This window comes from Pristiophorus japonicus, chromosome 8 (genome assembly GCF_044704955.1).
Source record: "Pristiophorus japonicus isolate sPriJap1 chromosome 8, sPriJap1.hap1, whole genome shotgun sequence".
Taxonomy (NCBI): domain Eukaryota; kingdom Metazoa; phylum Chordata; class Chondrichthyes; family Pristiophoridae; genus Pristiophorus; species Pristiophorus japonicus.
In genome coordinates, this window is record NC_091984.1 from 105,115,147 (window position 1) to 105,138,894 (window position 23,748).

The 23,748-nt window shown below is 47.8% G+C and overlaps 1 protein-coding gene across 2 annotated transcripts in view; it reads left to right on the forward strand.

Annotated features, from left to right (window-relative positions):
- The window catches only part of acot11a (acyl-CoA thioesterase 11a), a 132,173-nt gene that overhangs the window by 32,219 nt on the left and 76,206 nt on the right, over window positions 1-23,748 (forward strand). Inside the window, exon 3 of one of the 2 annotated variants that reach the window (XM_070886169.1) lies at window positions 9,126-9,195. The exons of the other annotated variant lie outside the window; for it this stretch is intronic. Within the exon in view, the coding sequence (XP_070742270.1) occupies window positions 9,126-9,195 (70 nt within the window). The remainder of the gene's footprint in view (window positions 1-9,125; window positions 9,196-23,748) is intronic. 2 annotated transcript variants of the gene reach the window in all.

Sequence of the window (23,748 nt, forward strand, 5' to 3'; positions counted from 1 at the left end):
AGATATGTACAGTATTTGATAAGGAACAATTTACAGGGCTGTGGGGAAAGAGCAGGGCAGTGGGACTAATTCGATAGCTCTTTCAAAGAGCCAGCACAGGCAAGATGGGCTGAATGGCCTCCCTCTATACTATATGATTCTATGGTGTGTTGCACTTTTTGTGGGGAACTTGCTATTTCATGTCTCTGACATCTGGAGCTGTTCCAATGATGTATGTTGTGGGGCGGCTTATGCTCTGTTCATTTATATGCAAGTCAGGGCTTGTCTGGCCTGGTCTATTTCAATGCATTAAAGTGGGAAATAATGCAATAACAGCTGAGCAAGGCTATGTGCTTGGCCAGTAGCTCAATGACATGGGTAATTCACAACATGCACTCCGCTCTCTCCTCCATTCCTCCCCCCCTCCTCCCATGTTATGGTGCTGCATATTAATGCTCCAACATATTGCACCAACAGAGTCTTGTCTGTCTGATCATATTCAATTGAGAAACTTTAGTTGCTACTTTTATATTAAAAGTATTCATTTGAAATCAGCTAATCGGAAAATTTCCTGTTGGCATGTTTTCCTTGAATTGCAAACATGCAGCAGAAGCCCCTTGAGATGAAGAGAATGCCATTGCCCAACCCCCACCCTTGAGCACTGTGCTGGAAATGCTGCGTTGCTAATTTTAGACATTCACTCTGCAGAGCCACCTTTCCCAAAGAAATGCTCACTGACGACTGCACCAAGCGGCATCTACAGATCACAGTAAAACACAGCAGACATGGCAGCCTCTGAAAAGAGGATAGATTCATGTCTTGAATGAAGACCATTGTTTTTCCAGTTCTGATGTACATTCCCTTATCCAAAACATATACTTTTTCTCCTTTCAGATTTTAAAAAACAATTGTTCTTGGGATGTGGGTGCCATTGGTACGCCAGCATTTAGTGTCCATCCCTAGCTGCTCTGTGAGCTTTAAGAGTCAGCCACATAGTGTGGAACTGGAGTCACATGTAGGCCAGACCAGGTAGTAATGTCAGGGTCCTTTTATTGAAGGACATTAGTGGACCAGTTAGATTTTCATGACAGTCTGGCAGCTTTCAGGTGTTGCCCCCCGCTCCCCCCCCCCCCAAACACCACCCCAAATATACCAGTTAATGAACACGGTGAGAGCATTTTCCGTTTTTATTTATTTCCTACTTTCAGCATTTGTCATTTTTATCTGCGTAGTTCTAGAACATTGATTGCATCAGATGAACATGTGCACAGTTTAAAAAAACATTACTTTGTTTTCTGGCTGCAGATTTGATTGCGGGGCAAAGTGCGTACAGCCCAGGAAAAAAAGTCTGGTTCTATGGGTAGCTGTTCACTGCAGCAACAGCAACTTGCCTTTGTGGAGCTCCTCTAACATCAAAACAATTCTAGCACACGTCACAGAGGAGCAGATAAATTCGGTCCCGCTGTGTTTGAGGTGGCGTCACCTGCTGAGTGCTGATTTTAATGGCAGGCGGTAGGTGCTGCCTCAAACTGCATAATTCAGTTTTGCTGCCCAAAGCTGAGAGAGCAGCACTAAAAGTGGCGTTGCACACTCATCCTTGGGTGCCAACAGAGCAGCATCTCAGGAGGCCTATTGAATTTCCCGATGGTAGGCTGCTGGCATGCGATGTTTAATGAAAAAAAAGTTTCAGACACTTTCCTCACCCACACCCACCCTGATCCCATTAATACCTAAATGCAAAAAAGAAACCATAAACACTTACCTTGATCCCTGGATGTTACCACCCCGGGAATTCCGATGCCCCACCACCATTCCCAGGCTGTATGGATGTCTGCCGGTAAGAAAATCATACCTAATTTCGGAGCCGCAGCGACAAGGTTGCACATTCGATGACATCATCACGTGGGTGGCGGCCACCGCCCAACTAAATTTCCAGTCGGCCCAGGACCCCAATCGCCACCGACGGTAAGGACTTAGCCGCCCCTCTCCAGCGGGAACGGGTGGCATTAGAAAACAAATTTCGACCCTGAGCCTTTGAGAGAGAGGACTGAAAGTTTGATTTTGAGAAGCCTTTTAAAGGGAGGATGTGGGGTAAAGAAGTGGAGGAGTTTCGGGAAAGATTTCGAGAGAGTAGAGCCGAGACCTCTGCCACGAATAGTGGGGCAGAAGCAGTGGCCAAAGTTAGCAAACCAGAGGGAACGGCAAGGAAAGTAAGGCTGCAGGAACCAGGGCTAGGTTGAGGCAAGGCCATGAAGGGTTTTGTAGATGAGAAGTTTAAGTTGATATATTGCAGGATGGTGGGTCAGTCATGGCAGGGTGGTAAATGGACAGGACTTGGTACTGGTGTGGGTGTGGTTGATGGAGATTTGGAGTTTATGGCGGTTCAGGTTGGAGTGACAACAAGGACAATTGTATTGGGAAAATTGTATCTAGAGATGATGTCGGTGTGGCAGTGTGAGTAAGGTAAGAGCAGAGATAGACAATGTCGCAAAGGTTGTAAGTAGATCGGAACTGAGGTTTAACATTCAGCTCTGCGCTAAACAGAGTGTCACGGCTATAATGTTTTGGCTCCACTATATTGGAGGGGGTGGTGATGGTGAGGAAAACATCTTTTTGGTTAATACTACCTTCTTTCTTGTGAGGCTCAAGTATGTAAATTGTTAATCCTTATGCTGATGGTGAATATCCTGATAAAGCAACATATATACGTTAAGGAAATAGTACTTCCGTGTCCATGGAGGATTGCCTGATATATCTTGAACAAAGAGTCAGACTAGATACTACAAGCTCAAAATAAGGTGTGACTGTAGTCCTTTATTACAGATCTCAGAGTGCCTCTCCAGCCTGTGAGGCCTCCTTTATATACGGGTCCTCCCAAGGGATTGTGGGATCCCTTGGGACTTCAAGGGATAAACCCTGTACTGGTTAGATATGGTATTTACAGGTTTACATACATAACAACACTCCTCCCCCCCCCCCCCCCCCCCCAAAGTCAATAGTGTAACTATTTATAATGTAAGTCAATCTGGGGCCTTCCCTTCCCTGGTTGATCGTCTCGGTGCAAATGCTGGTTTTGGTGAGTCGTTTGTTGGGCCCTCGCTGGACAGCTGGGGGTGGTGAGTCTCGCTGGGCTGCTGCGTGTGATGGGTTCTGCTTCGTGGTCAACCGCTGGGTCGTTTGCCACTTGTGTGTGTGTTGGAGGGTCGAAAAAGGTGGAGTCTATTGTGGGTTGTTCTGGATAGTCCGTAAATCTGAGTTTGGTTTGGTCCAAGTGTTTCCTGCAGGTGAGTCCATTTGAAAGTTTGACCACAAACACCCTACTTCCCTCTTTGGCCAAAACAGTGCCAGGAAGCCACTTGGGACCTTGTCCATAGTTCAACACAAATACAGGATCATTTATCTCAATTTCGCGTGACACATTTGCGCGATCATGATATGTATTCTGTTGAAGCTGCCTGCTCTCTACCTGTTCGTGTAGATCAGGGTGGACTAACGAGAACCTTGTCTCAAGTGCCCTTTTCATGAGCAGTTCAGCGGGAGGGACCCCAGTGAGCGAGTGGGGTCTTGTGCGGTAACTAAGCAGGACTCGGGATAAGCGGGTCTGCAGTGAGCCTTCAGTTACCCTTTTCAAGCTCTGCTTGATAGTTTGAACTGCACATTCAGCCTGACCGTTGGACGCTGGTTTAAACGGGGCAGATGTAACATGTTTGATCCCATTGCGGGTCATGAACTCCTTGAACTCGGCACTGGTAAAGCACGGCCCATTGTCACTTACAAGGACATCAGGCAGGCCGTGCGTGGCAAACATGGCCCGTAGGCTTTCAATGGTGGCAGCGGACGTGTTTGCTGACATTATCATGCATTCAATCCATTTGGAGTACGCATCTACAACCACTAAGAATATTTTTCCCAAGAATGGGCCTGCATAGTCGACATGGACCCTGGACCACGGTTTGGAGGGCCAGGACCATAAACTTAGTGGCGCCTCCCTGGGTGCATTGCTTAACTGTGAACATGTATTACATTTGTGCACGCAGGACTCTAAGTCTGCATCGATACCGGGCCACCACACGTGGGATCTGGCGATCGCTTTCATCATTACAATACTTGGGTGGGTGCTGTGGAGATCACTGATGAAAGTGTCCCTGCCCTTTTTTGGCACCACTACCCGATTACCCCATAGGAGGCAGTCTGCCTATATGGACATTTCATCTCTGCGCCGCTGGTACGGCTTTATTTCCCCCCTCTCTAACGGGACACTAGACCAACTCCCGTGGAGCACACAGTTTTTTTACTAAGGACAGTAAGGGGTCCTGGCTCGTCCAGGTTCTAATCTGTCGGGCGGTAACAGGTGATTGCTCACTCTCGAATGCTTCCATTACCATAACTAAATCTGCGGGCTGTGCCATCTCCACCCCTGTGGTGGGCAATGGCAGCCTACTGAGAACATCGGCACAGTTTTCTGTGCCTGGTATGTGGCAGATGGCGTAGTTGTATGCGGACAACGTGAGCGCCCAACTCTGGATGCGGGCCGATGCATTCGTATTTATTCCCTTGCTTTCAGAAAAGAGGGATATCAGCGGCTTATGGTCGGTTTCCAATTCAAATTTGAGCCCGAACAGATATTGATGCATTTTCTTTACCCCGTAAACACACGATCCCCCCGGCCTTAGACAGACTTCTGGACGCATAAGCAACCGGTTGCAATTTCCCATATTCATTAGCTTGTTGCAATACACACCCGACCCCGTACGACGATGTACCAAACGTTTACATGGATCATACAACACAAGCAATTTGTTTGAACATAACAGCTTCCTTGCATTCTCAAAGGCATTTTCTTGGCTTTTACCCCATACCCATTCATCTCCTTTACGTGGAAAGGAGTGCAGGGGTTCTAACAATGTGCTCAGACCCGATAAGAAGTTACCAAAATAGTTCTAGATTCCTAGAAATGATCGCAGCTCCGTCACATTCTGTGGTGTCGATGCGTTCTTGATTACCTCCGTTTTCGAATTGGTGGGCCTGATGCCTTCCACCGCGATTCTTCTCCCCAGGAACTCCACTTCAGACGCCAGGAAAACACACTTCGAGCGTTTTAGCCTGATCCCCACATGATTTAAGTCGACTAAGAATCTCCTCTAGGTTCTGCAGGTGCTCGATGGTGTCCCGACCTGTAACCAAGATGTCATCCCGGAAGACCACGGTGCACAGGACCGACTTCAACAAGCTTTCCATGTTCCTCTGGAATATCGCCGCGGCCGATCGAATCTGTTGTAAATGAAGAGACCTTTGTGCGTGTTGATGCAAGTGAGGCCTTTCGATGATTCCTCCAGCTCCTGCGTCATGTAGGCCGAGGTCAAGTCCAGCTTTGTGAACGTTTTCTCTCCCGCCTGCGTCGCAAATAGGTTGTTTGCCTTCGGTAGCAGGTATTGATCCTGCAGTGGGAAACGATTGATAGTTACTTTATAATCACCACAGATTCTGACGGTGCCATCTCCCTTTAGGACTGGAACAATCGGACTGGTCCACTCATTGAATTCGATTGGCGAAATGATGCCTTCTCGTTGCAGCCTGTCCAGTTCGATCTCCATCCTCTCTCATCATGTAAGGTACCGCTCTCGCTCTTGTGATGGATGGGTCGCACCCCCAGAATCAAATGGATCTGCACTTTTGCTCCTTGGAACTTCCCGATGCCTGGTTCAAACAGCAAGGGGAACTTGTTTAGGACCTGGGCATATGAGATGTCGTCGACGGACAAAAGCGCTCGGACGTCGTCCCAGTTCAAGCGTATCTTTCCCAGCCAGCTGCTGCAGAACAGTGTGGGGCCATCGCCCGGTACCACCCAGAGTGGTAACTTGTGCACCGCTCCATCGTAGGAGACCTTTACGGTAGCACTGTCAATTACGGGAATCAGTTCCTTAGTGTACGTTCTCAGTTTAGTACGAATGGGAGTCAGGACTGGCCTTGAGGTCTTGCTGCACCACAATTTATCGAAAGTCTTTTTGCTCATTATGGACTGGCTTTCGCCCGTGTTCAGCTCCATGGACACCGGGAGTTCATTTAATTCAACCTTCAGCATTATCGGGGAACACTTTGTGGTAAATGTGTGCACCCCATATACCTCTGCCTCCTCAGTCTGAGGCTCTGGTTCATCGTGATCCACCGTGGATCTGTCTTCCTCTGCAACATGGTGGTTTGCAGGATTAGCAGGGTTTGCAGCTCGCCTGCACATACGTTGGAGGTGTCCCATTGTTCCACAGCCCTTGCAAATGTATCATTTGAAGCGGCATGAATGGAAACGATGATCACCCTCACAGCGCCAACAAGGTGTTAATGGCCTTGCATTCACCACCCTTGATGGTGGCCTCTGAGTCATCTGCGGACATGCAGCTGCAGGCGTGTAAGTCCTGCCCTGTACATTTCGACTCGAAAACCACGTTACTTTGTTCACAGTACTTGCAGCGCCGAGAAATTTGTTTGGTATTGTCACTGGTGGCGATAAACGCTTGGGCTATCGCAATGGCTTTACTTGAGCTTGGGGTCTCTACAGTCAAAAGTTTGCAAAGTATTACTTCATGGCCAATGTCAAGTACAAAGAAGTCCCTGAGCATGTGCTCCAAGTGTCCTTCAAATTCGCAATGTCCTGAAAGGCACCTTAGCTCGGCGATGTAGCTCGCCACTTCCTGGTCTTCAGACCTCTTGCACGTGTAGAACCGATACCTCGCCATCAGAATGCTTTCCTTCGGGTTTAGATGCTCCCGGACCAGTGTGCACAACTCATTGTGCGACTTGTCTGTGGGTTTTGCTGGAGCGAGCAGATTTTTTATGAGGCCATGAATTGGTGCCCTGCAAATGGTGAGGAGCATCACCCTTCATTTGGCAGCATTCGCTTCTCCTTCCAGCTAGTTGGCCACGAAGTATTGGTCGAGTCGCTCCACGAAGGATTCCCAATCATCTCCCTCCGAAAATTTCTCCAGGATGCCCATGGTTCTCTGCATTGTTGCAGTGGGGTTCGTCATTTGTATCTCGTCGCCAATTGTTATATCTTGAACAAAGAGTCAGACTAGATACTGCAAGATCAGAGTAAGGTGTGACCTTTATTACAGATCTCAGAGTGCCTCTCCAGCCTGTGAGGCCTCCTTATATACAGGTCCTCCCAAGGGATTGTGGGATCCCTTGGGACTCCAGGGGATAAGCCCTCTGGTGGTTAGACATGGTATTTACAGGTTTACATACATAACACCTGATACAGTGGGTTAGACACTGCCCTATTACCTTTTGGGATATTAGTTTGTATTCAGCCTCAACTGATGGGATGAGATTTCCTTTGCTGGCTAGTTGTGGTGATCTTAGATAAAATTAAATCTCAAACTGGTTCCTCGTGTATAATCTGTCCACTGTACAAAATGGGCCCATATTTGGCTGCAAATGATCAATCTTGTTCAGAGAGGCTGCAGGATGGCTGGTTTGGGAAACAGAAAATGTCACATTAGAGGGGGCTATTCAGAGATAATTGTTGATTGAAGTATATTAAACTGCAACACAACCAAACCATTTCTCCAGGTTTCTGGTTGGCTTGACATTTACTCTGCAGTTGACTGTTTATACCTGACCTGGGAGTGCTTGAAGCTGACACTGGAGGCATGAAATGGGAAAATGCTCCATTTCCCAGCACTCATGTCAAAAGAATTAAACTTAATTTCCTTGTTTGGAAAAGTTCCCTTCCTCTTATACGGTATCATGGTGTTAACTCCTCCATAGCAGAATATGGAGCCATGTGCATCAAAATGTCAAGCAAACCAGAAACCTTATGGAGATTAGTTTATTAGAAATGGCTGAGAGTGTGTTACAGATCAGTCATTGTAAGAACATAAGAAATAGGAGCAGGAGTAGGCCATTTGGCCCCTCGAGCCTGCTCCGTCATTCAATAAGATCATGGTCGATCTGATCATGGACTCAGCTCCACTTCCCTGCCCGCTCCCCATAATCCTTTACTCCCTTATCGCTCAAAAATCTGTCTACCTCCGCCTTAAATATATTCAATGACCCAGTCTCCACAGCTCTCTGGGGCAGAGAATTCCATAGATTTACAACCCTCCTGAGAGAAGAAATTCCTCCTCATCTCAGTTTTAAATGGGCGACCCCTTATTCTGAAACTATGCCCCCTAGTTCTAGATTCCCCCATGAGTGGAAACATCCTCTCTGCATCTACCTTGTCAAGCCCCCTCATTATCTTATATTTTTCAGTAAGATCACCGTTCATTCTTCTAAACTTCAATGAGTAGGCCCAACCTACTCAACCTTTCTTCATAAGTCAAACTCTTCATCTCCGGAATCAACCTAGTCAACCTTCTTTGAACTGCCTCCAATGCAAGTATATCCCTCCTTAAATAAAGAGACCAAAACTGTACGCAGTACTCCAGGCGTGGCCTCACCAATACCCTGTACAGTTGTAGCAGGAGTTCTCTCCTTTTATACTCCACCCCCCTTGCAATAAAGGCCAATATTCCATTTGCCTTCCTGATTACTTGTGTAAGTGCCTTGATTACTGTTTTGACTGGATGCCATCAATCATATTGCACCTCGTCTACATAGCCACCCATATCAAAGCTGCATGGCATAAATGCAAATATAAAATATATCAAATCATGGTGAGTATTAGGCTGATAACTGACTCTACAAACCTCTTCAGCTTGTGTTTTCACCTTATCCAGGCCAGCAGACATTTATATGGTTCATTACGTGTAAAGGCTTTCACACTAATTACTCTGATGTGATAAGAGAATGAATTAATTTCTGACCTGAGCAGTATTTGTATAGATGTGTATTGTGCTAGGCTGCTTAGTGCACGATATTCTTGTTTGCAAACACGAGTTATCACTCGGTCTGCTTCGGAATCACAAGTTTGATGTCTCCTCAAGGAGATTTCAGACCGCCTCAATTTCTGGATGTCATGTTCTGAAACCAAGGCATGATTGTCCTATGGAGATTCAATGTTCTGTTGCAGGATAACATACTGCTATTCCTACATAAGATGAAATGATTGATTATTGGGCTTTAAATGTAATATATTTATTTTCTTGACGTAATGCTATTTCTCCTCCTTTCTTCTCTTCCCCGCCCCCCCCACCCCCCACCTCCAGCGGAAAGGCATGCGAACTGCCCCTGTGTTACTGCCTCAGTGGATGACATCGACTTTGAGTACACACCCAGGTAGTGATTTCACCTGCCCCCATCTTATTGTATCTATCATTAGGTTCCTGTAATTGTGGGACAAATCTGGCTTGTTTTAAAAATGACGTAATCCAGTGTGACATTGTCAGGTCTGTACGAGTTTACACTTGCGTCCTTCGGAATGAAGAATGCATCAGTCACATTCCAGCAGCTGATGGATTCAGTTCTGACTGGGGCTGGGGGTTACACCTTTACACAAGTCCCTGAGATGGGACTCCCCCAATAGAGCGATTTAAGATATGAGAGCTGAAAATAGAATCAGAAACACCCCCAACCAAACTATTGAGCAGTCCGTGTATTTGTATGTCAGGAAGCTGGACAAGAAGTCTTTGTGGTGCCAGCATGAGGAGGGAAGGCCATGTATGAGCAACTGCTTGTGAATTCGTAAAGAGCGCAATGCTGACTCTTAGCTCCCATTGCTGTGAATGCTCAGATTGCTGCTTTCAGCGTAGATTTACTGCTTTTGGCGTGTGTCCATTATGGTACATTCGCATTTCATTAGTTCTTTCCCCACACGAGAGTAAGGTATGAATCGGGCCAGTTGCCGTGTGATCTCTGTCTTAAAATGAGATTTTGAGCTATAATAACTGATCATAATTTAAATTGTTCAACAGTTATATTATAAATATATAATTATACCATGCTGTGTGCAAAGTGGCTTACATTTCCTCACATTACAACAGTGACTACACTTCAAAATACTTCATTGGCTGTAAAGCATTTTGGGAGGTTATGAAAGACACTATATAAAGGCAAGTCTTCCTTTTCTTCCAGCTGGGGTGTTCAGTGTATTTTAGGTTCATGAGGTAGCTGAAAGTTGTGCAATTTGGTATTGACAGAAGTGTGCTGAGCTTGATTGTTACATTAAATGTCCATCCAATTTATTTCTTAGTAAACCTGCATAATGTGCAGTGTAGTTAAACTGTTCAGGCTAATTAGACCTCCTGTGGCATTGCTTACGGCCAGTTGGAACATGAGGTCTCTGTGTTACGTGTTCTGTCGTGTTGCTCTCTCCCCTTAGTCTCTCTCCTCTTGTGCATTTCTGCGGGTCTTTCTTTTGCTTCTGGCTCTCTGCTGTTCTGGCTCTTTGTCTTTTTTTCTGCTTATGCTCTGGGTGGGAGATGATGATGGGTGGCCTGGGGGTCAGAGTTTGTAGTAGCAAGTGTGAGGAAAATGTGCTATTGGGGGCGGTGGGGGTAGAAGTGGGGTCGAGGCACTTGGATCTAATACAACCAAGAGCAGAGTAGGAGGGAGTGGGGCTGGTAGGCATTTTAGCAGAGAAGAGAGCAACTGGGTATTGGGCAGGACCGGGGACTTTAAACTTTGGATGGCAGTGGGTTTGGAGGGAGATAAAACTATGCAGACAGCGGGCGGAAGTGGAGCAGCGTTGGTTGGTTGCAGATTGAGCTGGGAAGAATCCTACTTGAACATCTTCTTGTGAGAGATAGAGGTGATCGAGTACAAACACGAGCTATAACAAGAACTCAAGAACATAAGAAATAGGAGCAGGAGTAGGCCATTTGGCCCCTTGAGCCTGCTCCGCCATTCAATAAGATCATGGCTGATCTGATCATGGACTCAGTTTCACTTCCCTGCCCGCTCCCCATAACCCCTTATTCCCTGATCACTCAAAAATCTGTCTATCTCCCTCGGAGAACAAATTCTTCCTCATCTCAGTTTTAAATGGGCGGCCGTTTATTCTGAGACAATGCCTCCTAGTTTTAGTTTCCCTTATGAGTGGAAATATACTCTCTGCATCCAACTTGTCCAGCCCTCTCATTATCTTACATGTTTCGATAAGATCACCTCACATTCTTTTGAACTCCAATGAGTCTAGATCCAACCTACACAACCTATCTTCAAAAGTCAACCCTCTCATCTCCGAAATCAATCTAGTGAACCTTCTCTGAACAACCTCCAATGCAAGTATATCCTTTCTTAAATATGGAGACCAAAACTGTTATATATGTAAACTTGTATTTACTCTGTACAGCCACCAGAGGGCTCATCCCCTGGAGTCCCAAAGGATCCCATAATCCCTTAGGGGCACAGATATTTAAGGAGGCTTCACCGGTTGGAGAGGCACTCTGGAGACCTGCAATAAAAGACTAAGGTCACACTTTACTTTGAGCTCACAGTGTTCAGTCTAACTCTTTCACAACAACTGGCGACGAGATACAGATACCGAATCCAAAGATGCAGAGAAAAATGGGCATCCTGGAGAAATTCTTGGAGGGAGATGATTGGGAAACTTTTGTGGAGCAATTCGACCAATACTTCGTGGCCAACAAGCTAGATGGGGAAGAGAGTACTGCCAAACGAAGGGCGATCCTCCTCACCGTCTGTGGGGCACCAACGTATGGCCACATGAAGAATCTGCTCACTCCAGCGAAACCCACGGAGAAATCGTACAACGATTTGTGCACACTGGTCCGAGAGCATTTGAACCCGAAGGAAAGCGTTCTGATGGCGAAATATCGGTTCAACATCTACAAAAAGTCTGAAGGCCAGGAAGTGGTGAATTATTTCTCCGAGCTAAGACACCTTGCAGGATATTGCGAATTTGAAAGATATTTGGAGCACATGCTCAGAGACTTTTTTGTACTTGGCATTGGCCATGAAGTAATACTTCACAAACTTTTGACTGTAGAGACCCCAACCTTGAGTAAGGCCATTGCGATAGCCCAGGCGTTCATTGCCACCAGTGACAATACGAAGCAAATCTCTCAGCACACAAGTGCTGCTACAAGTACTGTGAATAAAGTGATGTTGTTTTCAAATCGTAACGTACAGGATAGGTCACACATACTTGCAGTTACACGTCCACAGATGTCTCAGAGTCCACCATCAAGGGTGATGAATGCAAGGCCATTAACATCTTGTTGGCGCTGCGGGGGTGATCATCGTTTCCATTCATGCCGATTCAAAGAGTATGTTTGCAAGGGCTGTGGAACAATGGGACACCTCCAACGAGTGTGCAGGCGAGTTGCAAAGCCTGTTAAACCTGCAAACCACCATGTTGCAGAGGAGGACAGATCCACGGAGGATCATGACGAACCAGAACCTCAGACTGAGGGGACAGAGGTACATGGGGTGCACACATTCACCACGAATTGTCCCCCGATAATGCTGAATGTTGAACTAAATGGACTCCCGGTGTCAATGGAGCTGAACACTGACGCGAGCCAGTCCATCATGGGCAAAAAGACTTTCGAAAGGTTGTGGTGCAACAAGGCCTCAAGGCCAGTCTTAACTCCAGTTCGCACGAGACTTAAGAACTTGTAATCGGCAGTGCTACTGTAAAGGTGCACAAGCTTACCACTCTGGGTGGTACCAGGTGATGGTCCCACGCTGCTCGGCAGGAGCTGGCTGGAATTGGGATGAAGTCTGAGCGCTATCGCCTGCTGACGACACTTTGTGTGTCCAGGTCTTAAACAAATTTCCTTCGCTGTTCGAACCAGGCATCGGGAAATTCCAAGGAGCAAAAGTGCAGGTCCACCTAATTTCGGGAGCGCGATCTATCCATCACAAGACGAGAACAGTACCGTACATGATGAGAGAAAGGGTAGAGATCGAGCTAGACAGGCTGCAAAGAGAAGGCATCCTTTCCCCGATTGAGTTCAACGAGTGGGCCAGTCCTATCGTCCCAGTCCTCAAGGGAGACAGCACCGTCAGAATCTGTGGCGATTACAAAGTAACTATCAATCGTTTCTCCCTGCAGGACCAATATCCACTACCAAAGGCCGACGACCTCTTTGCAACGCCGGCGGGAGGAAAGACGTTCACGAAGCTGGAACTGACTTCAGCCTACATGACGCAGGAACTGGAGGAATTATCGAAGGCCTTCACTTGCATCAACATGCACAAAGGTCTTTTCGTTCATAACCGATGCCCATTTGGAATCCGATCGGCAGCGGCGATATTCCAGAGAAACATGGAAATCTTACTGAAGTCAGTCCCGCACACCTTGGTCTTCCAGGACTACATCTTGGTCACAGGTCGGAACACAGTCGAGCATCCGCAGAATCTGGAGGAGGTTCTTAGTCGACTCAACCGCGTGGGGCTCAGATTAAAACACTCGAAGTGCGTTTTCCTGGCGCCTGAAGTGGAGTTCTTGGGAAGAAGGATTGCGGCGTATGGCATCAGGCCCACCAACGTGAAGACTGAGGCAATCGAGATCGCATCGAGGTCACAGAACGTGATGGAGCTGCGGTCACTTTGGTAACTTCTTACCGGGTCTCAGTACACTGTTAGAACCACTGCATATCTTACTACATAAAGGGGACGAATGGGTTTGGGGCAAAAGCCAAGAAAATGCCTTTGTAAAAGCGAGAAAATTGTTATGCTCAAACAAATTGCTTGTGTTATATGATCCATGTAAGCATTTGGTACTAGCATGTGATGCGTCGTCATATGGCGTTTGGTGTGTATTGCAATAAACTAATGATTTTGTGAAACTACAACCGGTTGCTTATGCATCCAGGAGTCTGTCTAAGGCTGAGAGAGCCTACAGCATGATTGAGAAAGAAGCGTTAGCGTGTGTCTATGGGGTAAAGAAAATGCATCAATACCTGTTTGGGCTAAAATTCTAATTGGAAACTGACCATAAGCCACTTATATCCCTGTTTTCCGAAAGTAAAGGGATAAATACCAACGCATCGGCGCGCATCCAGAGATGGACGCTCACGTCTGCATACAACTACGCCATCCGCCACAGGCCAGTCACACAAAACTGCGCCGATTCTCTCAGTAGGCTGCCATTGCCCACCAAGGGGGTGGAAATGGCACAGCCGGCAGATTTAGCCATGGTTATGGAATCATTTGAGAGTGAGCAATCACCTGTCACTGCCCGGCAGATCAAAACCTGGACAAGCCAGGACCCCTTATTATCTCTAGTCAAAAGCTGATCCAGTGTCCCAGTGGAAATGCAGGAAGAGATAAAGTCGTTCCAGCAGCGCAAAGATGAACTGTCTATACAGGCAGACTGCTTTCTGTGGGGCAATCGAGTAGTGGTCCCCAAGAAGTGCAGACACCTTCATCAATGACCTCCACAGTACCCACCCATGTATCGTAATGATGAAAGTAATGGCCAGATCCCACGTGTGGTGGCCCGGTATCGATGCGGACTTGCGTTCACAGTTAAGCAAAGCACCCAAGGAGGCATCGCTAAGTTCATAGTTTTGGCCCTCCAAACCGTGGTCTAGGGTACACGTCGACTATGCAGGCCCATTCTTGGATAAAATGTTCCTTGTGGTTGTAGACGCGTACTCCAAGTGGATTGAATGTGAGATAATGTTGGCTAGCACGTCTGCTGACACTACTGAAACCCTGCGGGCCATGTTTGCCACACACGGCCAACCTGATGTCCTGGTGAGCGACAACGGGCCATGTTTTACCAGTGCTAAGTTCAAAGAATTCATGACCCGTTACGGATCAAACATGTCACATCTGCTCCGTTTAAACCGGCGTCCAATGGTCAGGCAGAGAGAGCAGTGCAAACATCAAGCAAGGCTTGAAGAGGGTAACTGAAGGCTCACTGCAGACTCGCCTATCCCGAGTCCTGCTTAGCTACCGCACGAGACCCCACTCGCTCACTGGGATCCCACCTGCTGAACTGCTCATGAAAAGAGCACTTAAGACAATGCTCTCGTTAGTTCACCCTGATCTACATGAACAGGTAGAGAGCAGGCGGCTTCAACAAAACGCATACCATGATAGCGCAAATGTGTCACGCGAGATTGAAATCAATGATCCTGTATTTGTATTAAATTATGGACAAGGTCCCAAGTGGCTACCCAGCATTGTCATGGCCAAAGAGGGGAGCAGGGTGTTTTGGGTCAAACTTTCAAATGGACTCATTCACTGAAAATACGGACCAAATCAAACTCAGATTCACGGACCATCCTGAGCAACCCACCTTGGACCCTACCTTTTTTGATACACACCAGTGGCAACCGGCACCACGGTTGACCACGAAGCAGAACCCATCATCCACAGCAGCCCAGCAGGCCCCACCATACCAGGCAGACCAGCAAGGCCAGCTGCACAGCAGCCCAGCGAGAGCCCAACAAATGATTCAACAACACCAGCTTTCACACCGCGACGATCAACCAGGGCAAGAAGGGCCCCAGATCGACTCACATTGTAAATAGTTACACTATTGACTTTGGGGGGGGGGGGCGGGGGGGGGAATGTTGTGATATATGTGGACTTGTATATACTCTGTACAGCCACCAGAGGGCTCATCCCCTGGAGTCCCAAGGGATCCCATAATCCCTTGGGAGCACAGGTATTTACGGAGGCTTCAGAGGTTGGAGAGGCACTCTGGAGACCTTCAATAAAAGACTAAGGTCACACTTTACTTTGAGCTCACAGTGTTCAGTCTGACTCTTTCTCCATACACAACAAAAGTTGCATGCAGTACTCCAGGTGAGGCCTCACCAATACCTTGTACAGTTGTAGCAGGACTTCTCTGCTTTTATACTCTATCCCTTGGACTGGGAGTGGACAAGGGAGAACCAGTGGCTGTGGTGTATTTGGACTTTCAAAAGGCTTTTGACAAAGGTCCCACACAAGCGATTGGTGTGCACAATCAAAGCACATGGTATTGGGGGTAATGTACTGACGTGGATAGAGAACTGGTTGGCAGACAGGAAGCAGAGTGTCGGGATAAACGGGTCCTTTTCAGATGGCAGGCAGTGACTAGTGGAGTGCCACAGGGCTCAGTGCTGGGATCCCAGCTCTTTACAATATACATTAACGATTTAGATGAAGGAATTGAGTGTAATATCTCCAAGTTTGCAGACGACACTGAACTGGGTGGCAGTGTGAGCTGTGAGGAGGACGCTAAGAGGCTGCAAGGTGACTTGGACAGGTTAGGTGAGTGGGCAAATGTATGGCAGATGCAGTATAATGTGGATAAATGTGAGGTTATCCATTTTGGGGGCAAAAACACGAAGACAGAATATTATCTGAATGGCGGCAGATTAGGAAAAGTGGAGGTGCAACGAGACCTGGGTGTCATGGTTCATCAGCCATTGAAAGATGACATGCAGGTACAGCAGGCAGTGAAGAAGGCAAATGGTATGTTGGCCTTCATAGCTAGGGGATTTGAGTATAGGAGCAGGGAGGTCTTACTGCAGTTGTACAGGGCCTTAGTGAGGCCTCACCTGGAATATTGTGAACAGTTTTGGTCTCCTAATCTGAGGAAGAACGTTTTTGCTATTGAGGGAGTGCAGCGAAGGTTCACCAGACTGATTCCAGGGATGGCTGGGCTGTCATATGAGGAGAGACTGGATCAACTGGGCTTTTATTCACTGGAGTTTAGAAGGATGAGAGGGGATTTCATAGAAACGCATAAGATTCTGATGGGACTGGACAGGTTAGATGCGGGAAGAATGTTCCCAATGTTGGGGAAGTCCAGAACCAGGGGACATAGTTTTAGGATAAGAGGTAGGCCATTTAGGACTGAGATGAGGAGAAACTTCAGTCAGAGAGTTGTTAACCTGTGGAATTCCCTGCCACAGAGAGTTGTTGATGCCAATTCATTGGATATATTCAAGAGGGAGTTAGATATGGCCCTTACGGCTAAGGGGATCAAGGGGTGTGGAGAGAAAGCAGGAAAGGGGTAATGAGGGAATGATCAGCCATGATCTTATTGAATGGCGGTGCAGGCTCGATGGGCCGAATGGCCTACTCCTGCACCTATTTTCTATGTTTCTAACATTCCATTTGCCTTCCTGGTTACTTGCGGTACCTGCATACTAACTTTTTGTGTTTCAAGCACAAGGACACCCAGGTCCCTCTGTACTGCAGCACTTTGCAATTTTTCTCCATTTAAATTATAATCTGCTTTTCTATTTTTTTCTGCCAAAGTGGATAACCTCACATTTTACCACATTATACTCTATCTGCCAAATGTTTGCCCACTCACTTAGCCTGTCTATATCACTTTGCAGATTTTTTGTGTCCTCACAATTGCTTTCCCACCCATCTTTGTATCATCAGCAAACTTAGCTACATTACACTTAGTCCTTTCATCCATGTCATTAATATAGTTGAGGCCCCAGCACCGATCCCTGCACACCCTACTAGTCACTGTTTGCCAACTGGAAAATGACCTGTTTATCCCCAACTCTCTGTTTTCTGTTAGTTAGCCAATCCTCTATCCATGCTAATATATTACCCCCAATCCCGTGAACCTTTATCTTGTGCAGTAACCTTTTATGTGACGCCTTATCAAATGCCTTCTCGAAATCCAAATACTCAACATCATCTGGTTCCCCCTTATCTACCCTGCTTGCTTGGGAATCACGTTTGTTGCCTCTGGAGTTTTCTTTCCCAAATGGCAGGAATTATTTGGGATTGGATGGAATGGCTGGCAGGCATTTCAGTGGGTGGGTGGGTGGGAGTGACATTTATATTTTAGTTAACTTTTGAAAGTGACCTTTAATCATTTAAAATGAGATAGGAGTAAAAAAATTATTAAAATACACTAGCTTTGGAAAATTAATCGATTTGTTGAAGTGCAGGAGTCACGACCTTCCTGCCCTTATGGCTAATCTTTGCAATTTTAGCTGCACTTAACTTTTGACCTGCTGGACTGCCGGCCTCTCAGCCCCACTGTCTGGTCTTCATGGCTTTAGTCGTACTTCAGCTTTCAATGACCAAACTCACAGCCTATCAATCCTGCTCAGTAATCACCGTTACTTTAGCCACACAGCATTTTTGAAATGTTGGCCGTTATCTAATTTTTGGGGGAGTGGGAGGCGGCAGGCTGGGATTTCAAACGTGCAACTATCAACACTAAGATTATCAAGTTGGGTTGGGAGGCTGTGAATTCAGTAATTGAAAGCTGAAGTATGGTTCAAGAAAAAAAAAAGAGAGCCTTTCATAACCCCAGGACATCACAAATCGCTTTACAGCCAGTGAAGTACTTTTGAAGTTAAGTCACTGTTGTAATATAGGAAAAGCGGCAGCCGACTTGTACACCGCAAACTCCCACAAACAACAATGACCAGATAATCTGTTTTAGCGATGTTGATTGAGCGATAAATATTGGCCAGGACACTGGGGATAACTCCCCTGATCTTCTTCAAAATAGTGCCATGGGACTTGAACCTTCTTGTTATGTCTGTAATGCACTTATGAATGACTCCACGAGGCAATGTGTTGTACTCAAACTGTAGTGACCTTGGTCCTTTATTCGTAACTCCAGAGTGAGGCACAAGCATGGTGGGCAGCCTTTTCTACTGGGCCCTGCACACCTATGCAGGTGATCCGCAGGTCTCCCACCGCAGTGCCCTTTGGTGGACAGCCTCTGCTACAGGGGCAGGAAACCCTGGTCTCCACCAGTTGCACCCTCTAGTGGTGCCAGCATAGTATATACAGAGTGTAAACCTTATTGAAAGTATATCAGGTAACAAGTCTCCATCTTATGCAACTATACAGTGACTACGCAGAGAGTATATCTATAGTCTACATATATAGGGGTCAAGTTTTGGCCTGAGTTGCTCCTATTTTTTTGGTGCAACTAGTTTAGAATGGAGTATCTTCGAAATTGCAATTCTCGGCCTTTAGTTTGCTCCAGTTCTAGTGAGTTAGAACAGTTTCATTTTCAAACAGATTTTTTTTTCAAAAGGGGGTGTGTCCGGCCACTTACGCCTGTTTTGCAAGTTTAGGCAGCAAAAACTTACTCCAAATTAACTTAGAATGGAGTAAGTGTAGATTTTTGTACGCTCAAAAAAAACCTTGCCTACACTTAGAAAATCAGGCGTAGGTTACAAATCAGGCATGGGGAATGGGGGAGGGGGGGTTAACAAACACTAAACACTTCACTTTTACAAATAAAGAGTCATCATCAGTAATAACTGATAAATAAATCAATAAATCAATCCAAATAAATGAAATAATTTAAAATTTAAAAAAAAATTAAAAATCACTCAGTAAATAAAAAAATTATTTCTACTCACCTACTGCAGCACCAGGGAGAAGAGGGGAAGAGAAGATGATGGGGCGGGGCGGGGGGGGGAAGCGAAGATGATGGGGGAAGCGAAGATGATGGGGGGGGAAGAGAAGAAGAAGGGGGTGGGGGGGAGAGAAGAAGATGGGGCGGGGGGAGAGAAGAAGATGGAGCGGGGGGGAGAGAAGAAGATGGGGGGGGGAGAGAAGAAGATGGGGGGGGGAGAGAAGAAGATGGGGGGGAGGGAAGAAGATGGGGGCGGGGGGGAGAGAAGAAGATGGGGCGGGGGGAGAGAAGAAGACGGGGGCTGGGGGGGGGGGGAGAAGAAGATGGGGCGGGGGAGAGAAGAAGATGGAGCGGGGGGGAGAGAAGAAGATGGGGGGGAGAGAAGAAGATGGGGGGGGGAGAGAAGAAGATGGGGGGAGGAGAGAAGAAGACGGGGGCGGGGGGGAGAGAAGAAGACGGGGGCTAGGGGGGGAGAAGATGATGGGGGCGGGGGGGAGAGAAGAAGACGGGGGCTAGGGGGGGAGAAGATGATGGGGGCGGGGGGGAGAGAAGAAGATGGGGGGAGAGAAGAAGACGGGGGGGGGAGAGAAGAAGATGGGAGCAGGGGGAGAGAAGAAGACGGGGGCTGGGGGGGGGGGGAGAAGAAGATGTGGGGGGGGAAGAGAAGAAAATGGGGGCGGGGGGGGAAGAGAAGAAGATGGGAGCGGGGGGGGGAGAAGAAGATGTGGGGGGCGAGAGAAGAAAATGGGGGCGGGGGGGGAAGAGAAGAAGATGGGAGCGGGGGGGGGAGAAGAAGATGTGGGGGGGGAGAGAAGAAAATGGGGGCGGGGGGGAAGAGAAGAAGATGGGAGCGGGGGGGGAGAAGAAGATGTGGGGGGGGGAGAGAAGAAGATGACGTGCTGCTGCCGACGCCGCCGACTCTTCGGGCAGAGCCCGTCCCAGCAAGAGGCCGGGTCCCGCTGCCGCGGTAAGATGCGCAGGCCACTCGGTCGGGATAGGGCTGACGTCCCTTCAGCCTAGGATAGGGTCGTCGGCCCGGAGACAGGACGCCGGCAGCTATTGCGCATGCGCGTAGCCTCCACTGCGCACGCGCACAGCTGCTGGCACTGTTTTTAGCGCAGGGCTGTAGCTCCGCCCCCAGCAGCTCCTGCTGCGCCGCGCCGCGCCGAGGTGGAATTGGGCCTACAGCTATTGGAGAATCACGAGGTAAGTATTCGCCGCAATTTTTGTTCTATAAATTAGGCGGGCCTCTCCGATGTGCGCCGTTCTAGCGGGCAGCCGAAACTTTACCCGATTGCATCACTCTCCCCCAAGTCCTTTGAGCCGATTATCTTTGCACTATGTGCTATGGCTTAGCTCTCCCCAGACTGAAGTACCAATAGCCCTTGCACCTTGGTTGTGCTTTGGCTTGGCTCTCTCCCTGTTAACTCCAAAGTCCTTTTGCCACAATGTTGGGTAGTGGTTACCAGTTTGGATGGTTTGATGATGCGGTGGAGGTTCCGGTGGATTCTGGGTGTGACCGATGTGTGTGTCCATGGCTACATACATCCATTTCCGTCCCCCCCCCCAACAGTGAGATCGTGCAGCAGGCCCGTTACATTAACATACAGGATCAGACACACTGTAATTACAAAGAAAGAAAGTTACAGTTTGTATTGTGACACCTTGGTTCAGTGACTTACATTGGTTACGTTTTGCGGTCGTGCGCCCGGATTGAGTAGATTGCATTCATGGTTCAGTCATGGTAAGTACTGCGCCCCTGCTAGTGGGGTGGGCTTGGTTCGCTCACCTTGCCAGGACTCAGGGCCTTTGCCGTTGCCTACTGGTGGGCAGAGCTACAGATGTGTGTGGCCTCCCTGTCCTCCTTTGAAGGCTGCAGAATCTTCTGCCTGCTCTCTAACGGTGTTGGGAACCCAGCTGTTCCAGGTCCTGTTTGGGGAACTCATTGGTTCTGACTTTTCGCTCCCGGACATGGCCGAGGTAGCGACTGGGTCTGGGGGCTGCACCGTCTCCACCCGGGTGGTGGGCAACGGCGGCCGACTGCGCGTATTGGCGCCGTTTTCATTTCCAGGTCCATGACGAATAGTGCCATCGGGTGCCTGCAGCGTGGGATAGACCTGGGACAGGGTATCAGGATCAGTGCCTTCACCCACCTGAGGTCGCTGGCCTATAACTTGTGGGGACACCTGGGGCAGGGCATCAGGATCAGCGCCTTTACCCTCCCGAATTCGCTCGCTTGCTACTTTTGGGGACACTCTATTCCCGACATCTCGCAACATAGAAACATAGAAAATAGGTGCAGGAGTAGGCCATTCGGCCCTTCGAGCCTGCACCGCCATTCAATATGATCATGGCTGATCATGCAACTTTAGTGCCCCATTCCTGCTTTCTCTCCATACCCCTTGATCCCTTTAGCCGTAAGGGCCACATCTAACTCCCTTTTGAATATATCTAACGAACTGGCCTCGACAACTTTCTGTGGTAGAGAATTCCACAGGTTCACAATTCTCTGAGTGAAGAAGTTTCTCCTCATCTCGGTCCTAAATGGCTTACCCCTTATCCTTAGACTGTGACCCCCTGGTTCTGGACTTCCCCAACATCAGGAACATTCTTCCTACATCTAACCTGTCCAATCCCATCAGAATTGTATATGTTTCTATGAGATCCCCTCTCATTCTTCTAAATTCCAGTGACTATAAGCCTAGTCGATCCAGTCTCTCCTCATATGTCAGTCCAGCCATTTCTGGAATCAGTCTGGTGAACCTTCACTGCACTCACTCAATAGCAAGAATGTCCTTCCTCAGATTAGGAGACCAAATTGTACACAATATTCAAGGTGTGGCCTCACCAAGTCCCTGTACAACTGCAGTAAGATCTCCCTGCTCCTATACTCAAATCCTCTCGCTATGAAGGCCAACATGCCATTTGCCTTCTTCACCGCCTGCTGTACCTGTATGCCAACTTTCAATGACTGATGTACCATGACACCCAGGTCTCGTTGCACCTCCCCTTTTCCTAATCTATCACCATTCAGATAATTCCCTGCTTTCTCCCTCCTTTTTTAAAAAATGGGGTTCCATTAGCTATCCTCCAATCCATAGGAACTGATCCAGAGTCTATAGAATGTTGGAAAATGACCACCAATGCGTCCACTATTTCTAGGGCCACTTCCTTAAGTACTCTGGGATGCAGACTATCAGGCCCTGGGGATTTATTGGCCTTTAATTCCATCAATTTCCCTAATACAGTTCCCTGACTAATAAGGATTTCCTTCAGGTCCTTCATTTCGCTAGAAGATTTCCTTCAGTTCCTCCTCCTCGCTAGAGGATTTCCTTCAGTTCCTCCTTCTTCTTTACATTAGAACGGGTGCCGACATCTCGCAGCAACATTTTGTTCACAATCTTAATTGGTTCGTTACATTGATTGTCATGCGTACAATGTCACTTTAAGTTCAGGTCTCCTTTAAGAGAACCCTGCTGACTTTACCCCAATCAAATCCTTTGTTAGACATCACATGTTGGTCCCTCAGCGTTGTACCTCGTGATATGGCTGCGGCCATCTTTTTCTTTTCAGCCACGCTGCACTTCGCTCCAGCAGGGATGCCATCTTGCCTCTGTTCTTGAGGTCGACTGCCTTGATCCTTCTCTCCCGCGATTCTGCCACAAAAGCTGGAAGAGTGCCTGTGAATTCGATCTTCCTCCCCAGGAATCCTGCCACTGGAGCCGGGAAGGTACTTTTAGGTCGTTCCGGTCAGATCATTGCCACGCAGTCGTGATGGACGGTCTGTGCCTCAGGTGCTTGCTGGTCTGTTCTCTGGTGCCTGGCCCAAGCGAAGCTTTTGCTCTGCCTCTGAGCATGGGGGACATCGGTTGCTGGAGTGAAGAGGTCTTCCCATTTCCACTGGATCGTCCCCATTCACCTTCTTCGAGTAGCGTTGGACCATCACCTGCAACAAGCCACAGAGGTAACTTGTGCACCACGCCATTATGGATTACACTTACATCTGCACCACCAAGGACTGGGATCAGTTCCTTGGTGTAGGTGCGCAACTTTTCCTGTACTGGAACCAACTTGGGTCGTTTTTCGTTCCATAGCCTCTCAAAGACATCCTGGCTCATCACTGACTGTGTTGTGTAGGCATGCCTGTTCACTGTGTGATGCCTGTAACACTGTCATTCAACATTGAATGTACCCTTGTACTGTACACACCTTACCGGTACACTAGAGGGTGCTGTTGCTGGAGACCCAGGGGTTGCCTGCATACGGCAGATAATCCAGTATAAAAAGGAACACACAGCTTGTTGTCGTCACTCAGGTGCTGCTAATAAAGGACTGCAGGTCTGCACAGTTTAAGTATCATACCCTGCCTCGTGAAGTCATTACTAAAGGTGCCTACATACACGATAACTGGCAACGGGAATACGGGATCACGAACTACACGCTCAACATGTCTAACCTCAGCAACTTTCAGCAATTTACGGAGGGGGAGGATTGGGATGCTTTTGTGGAAAGATTGGAACACTTCTTTATAGCCAATGACCTGGACGGGGACACACCGGCCACAC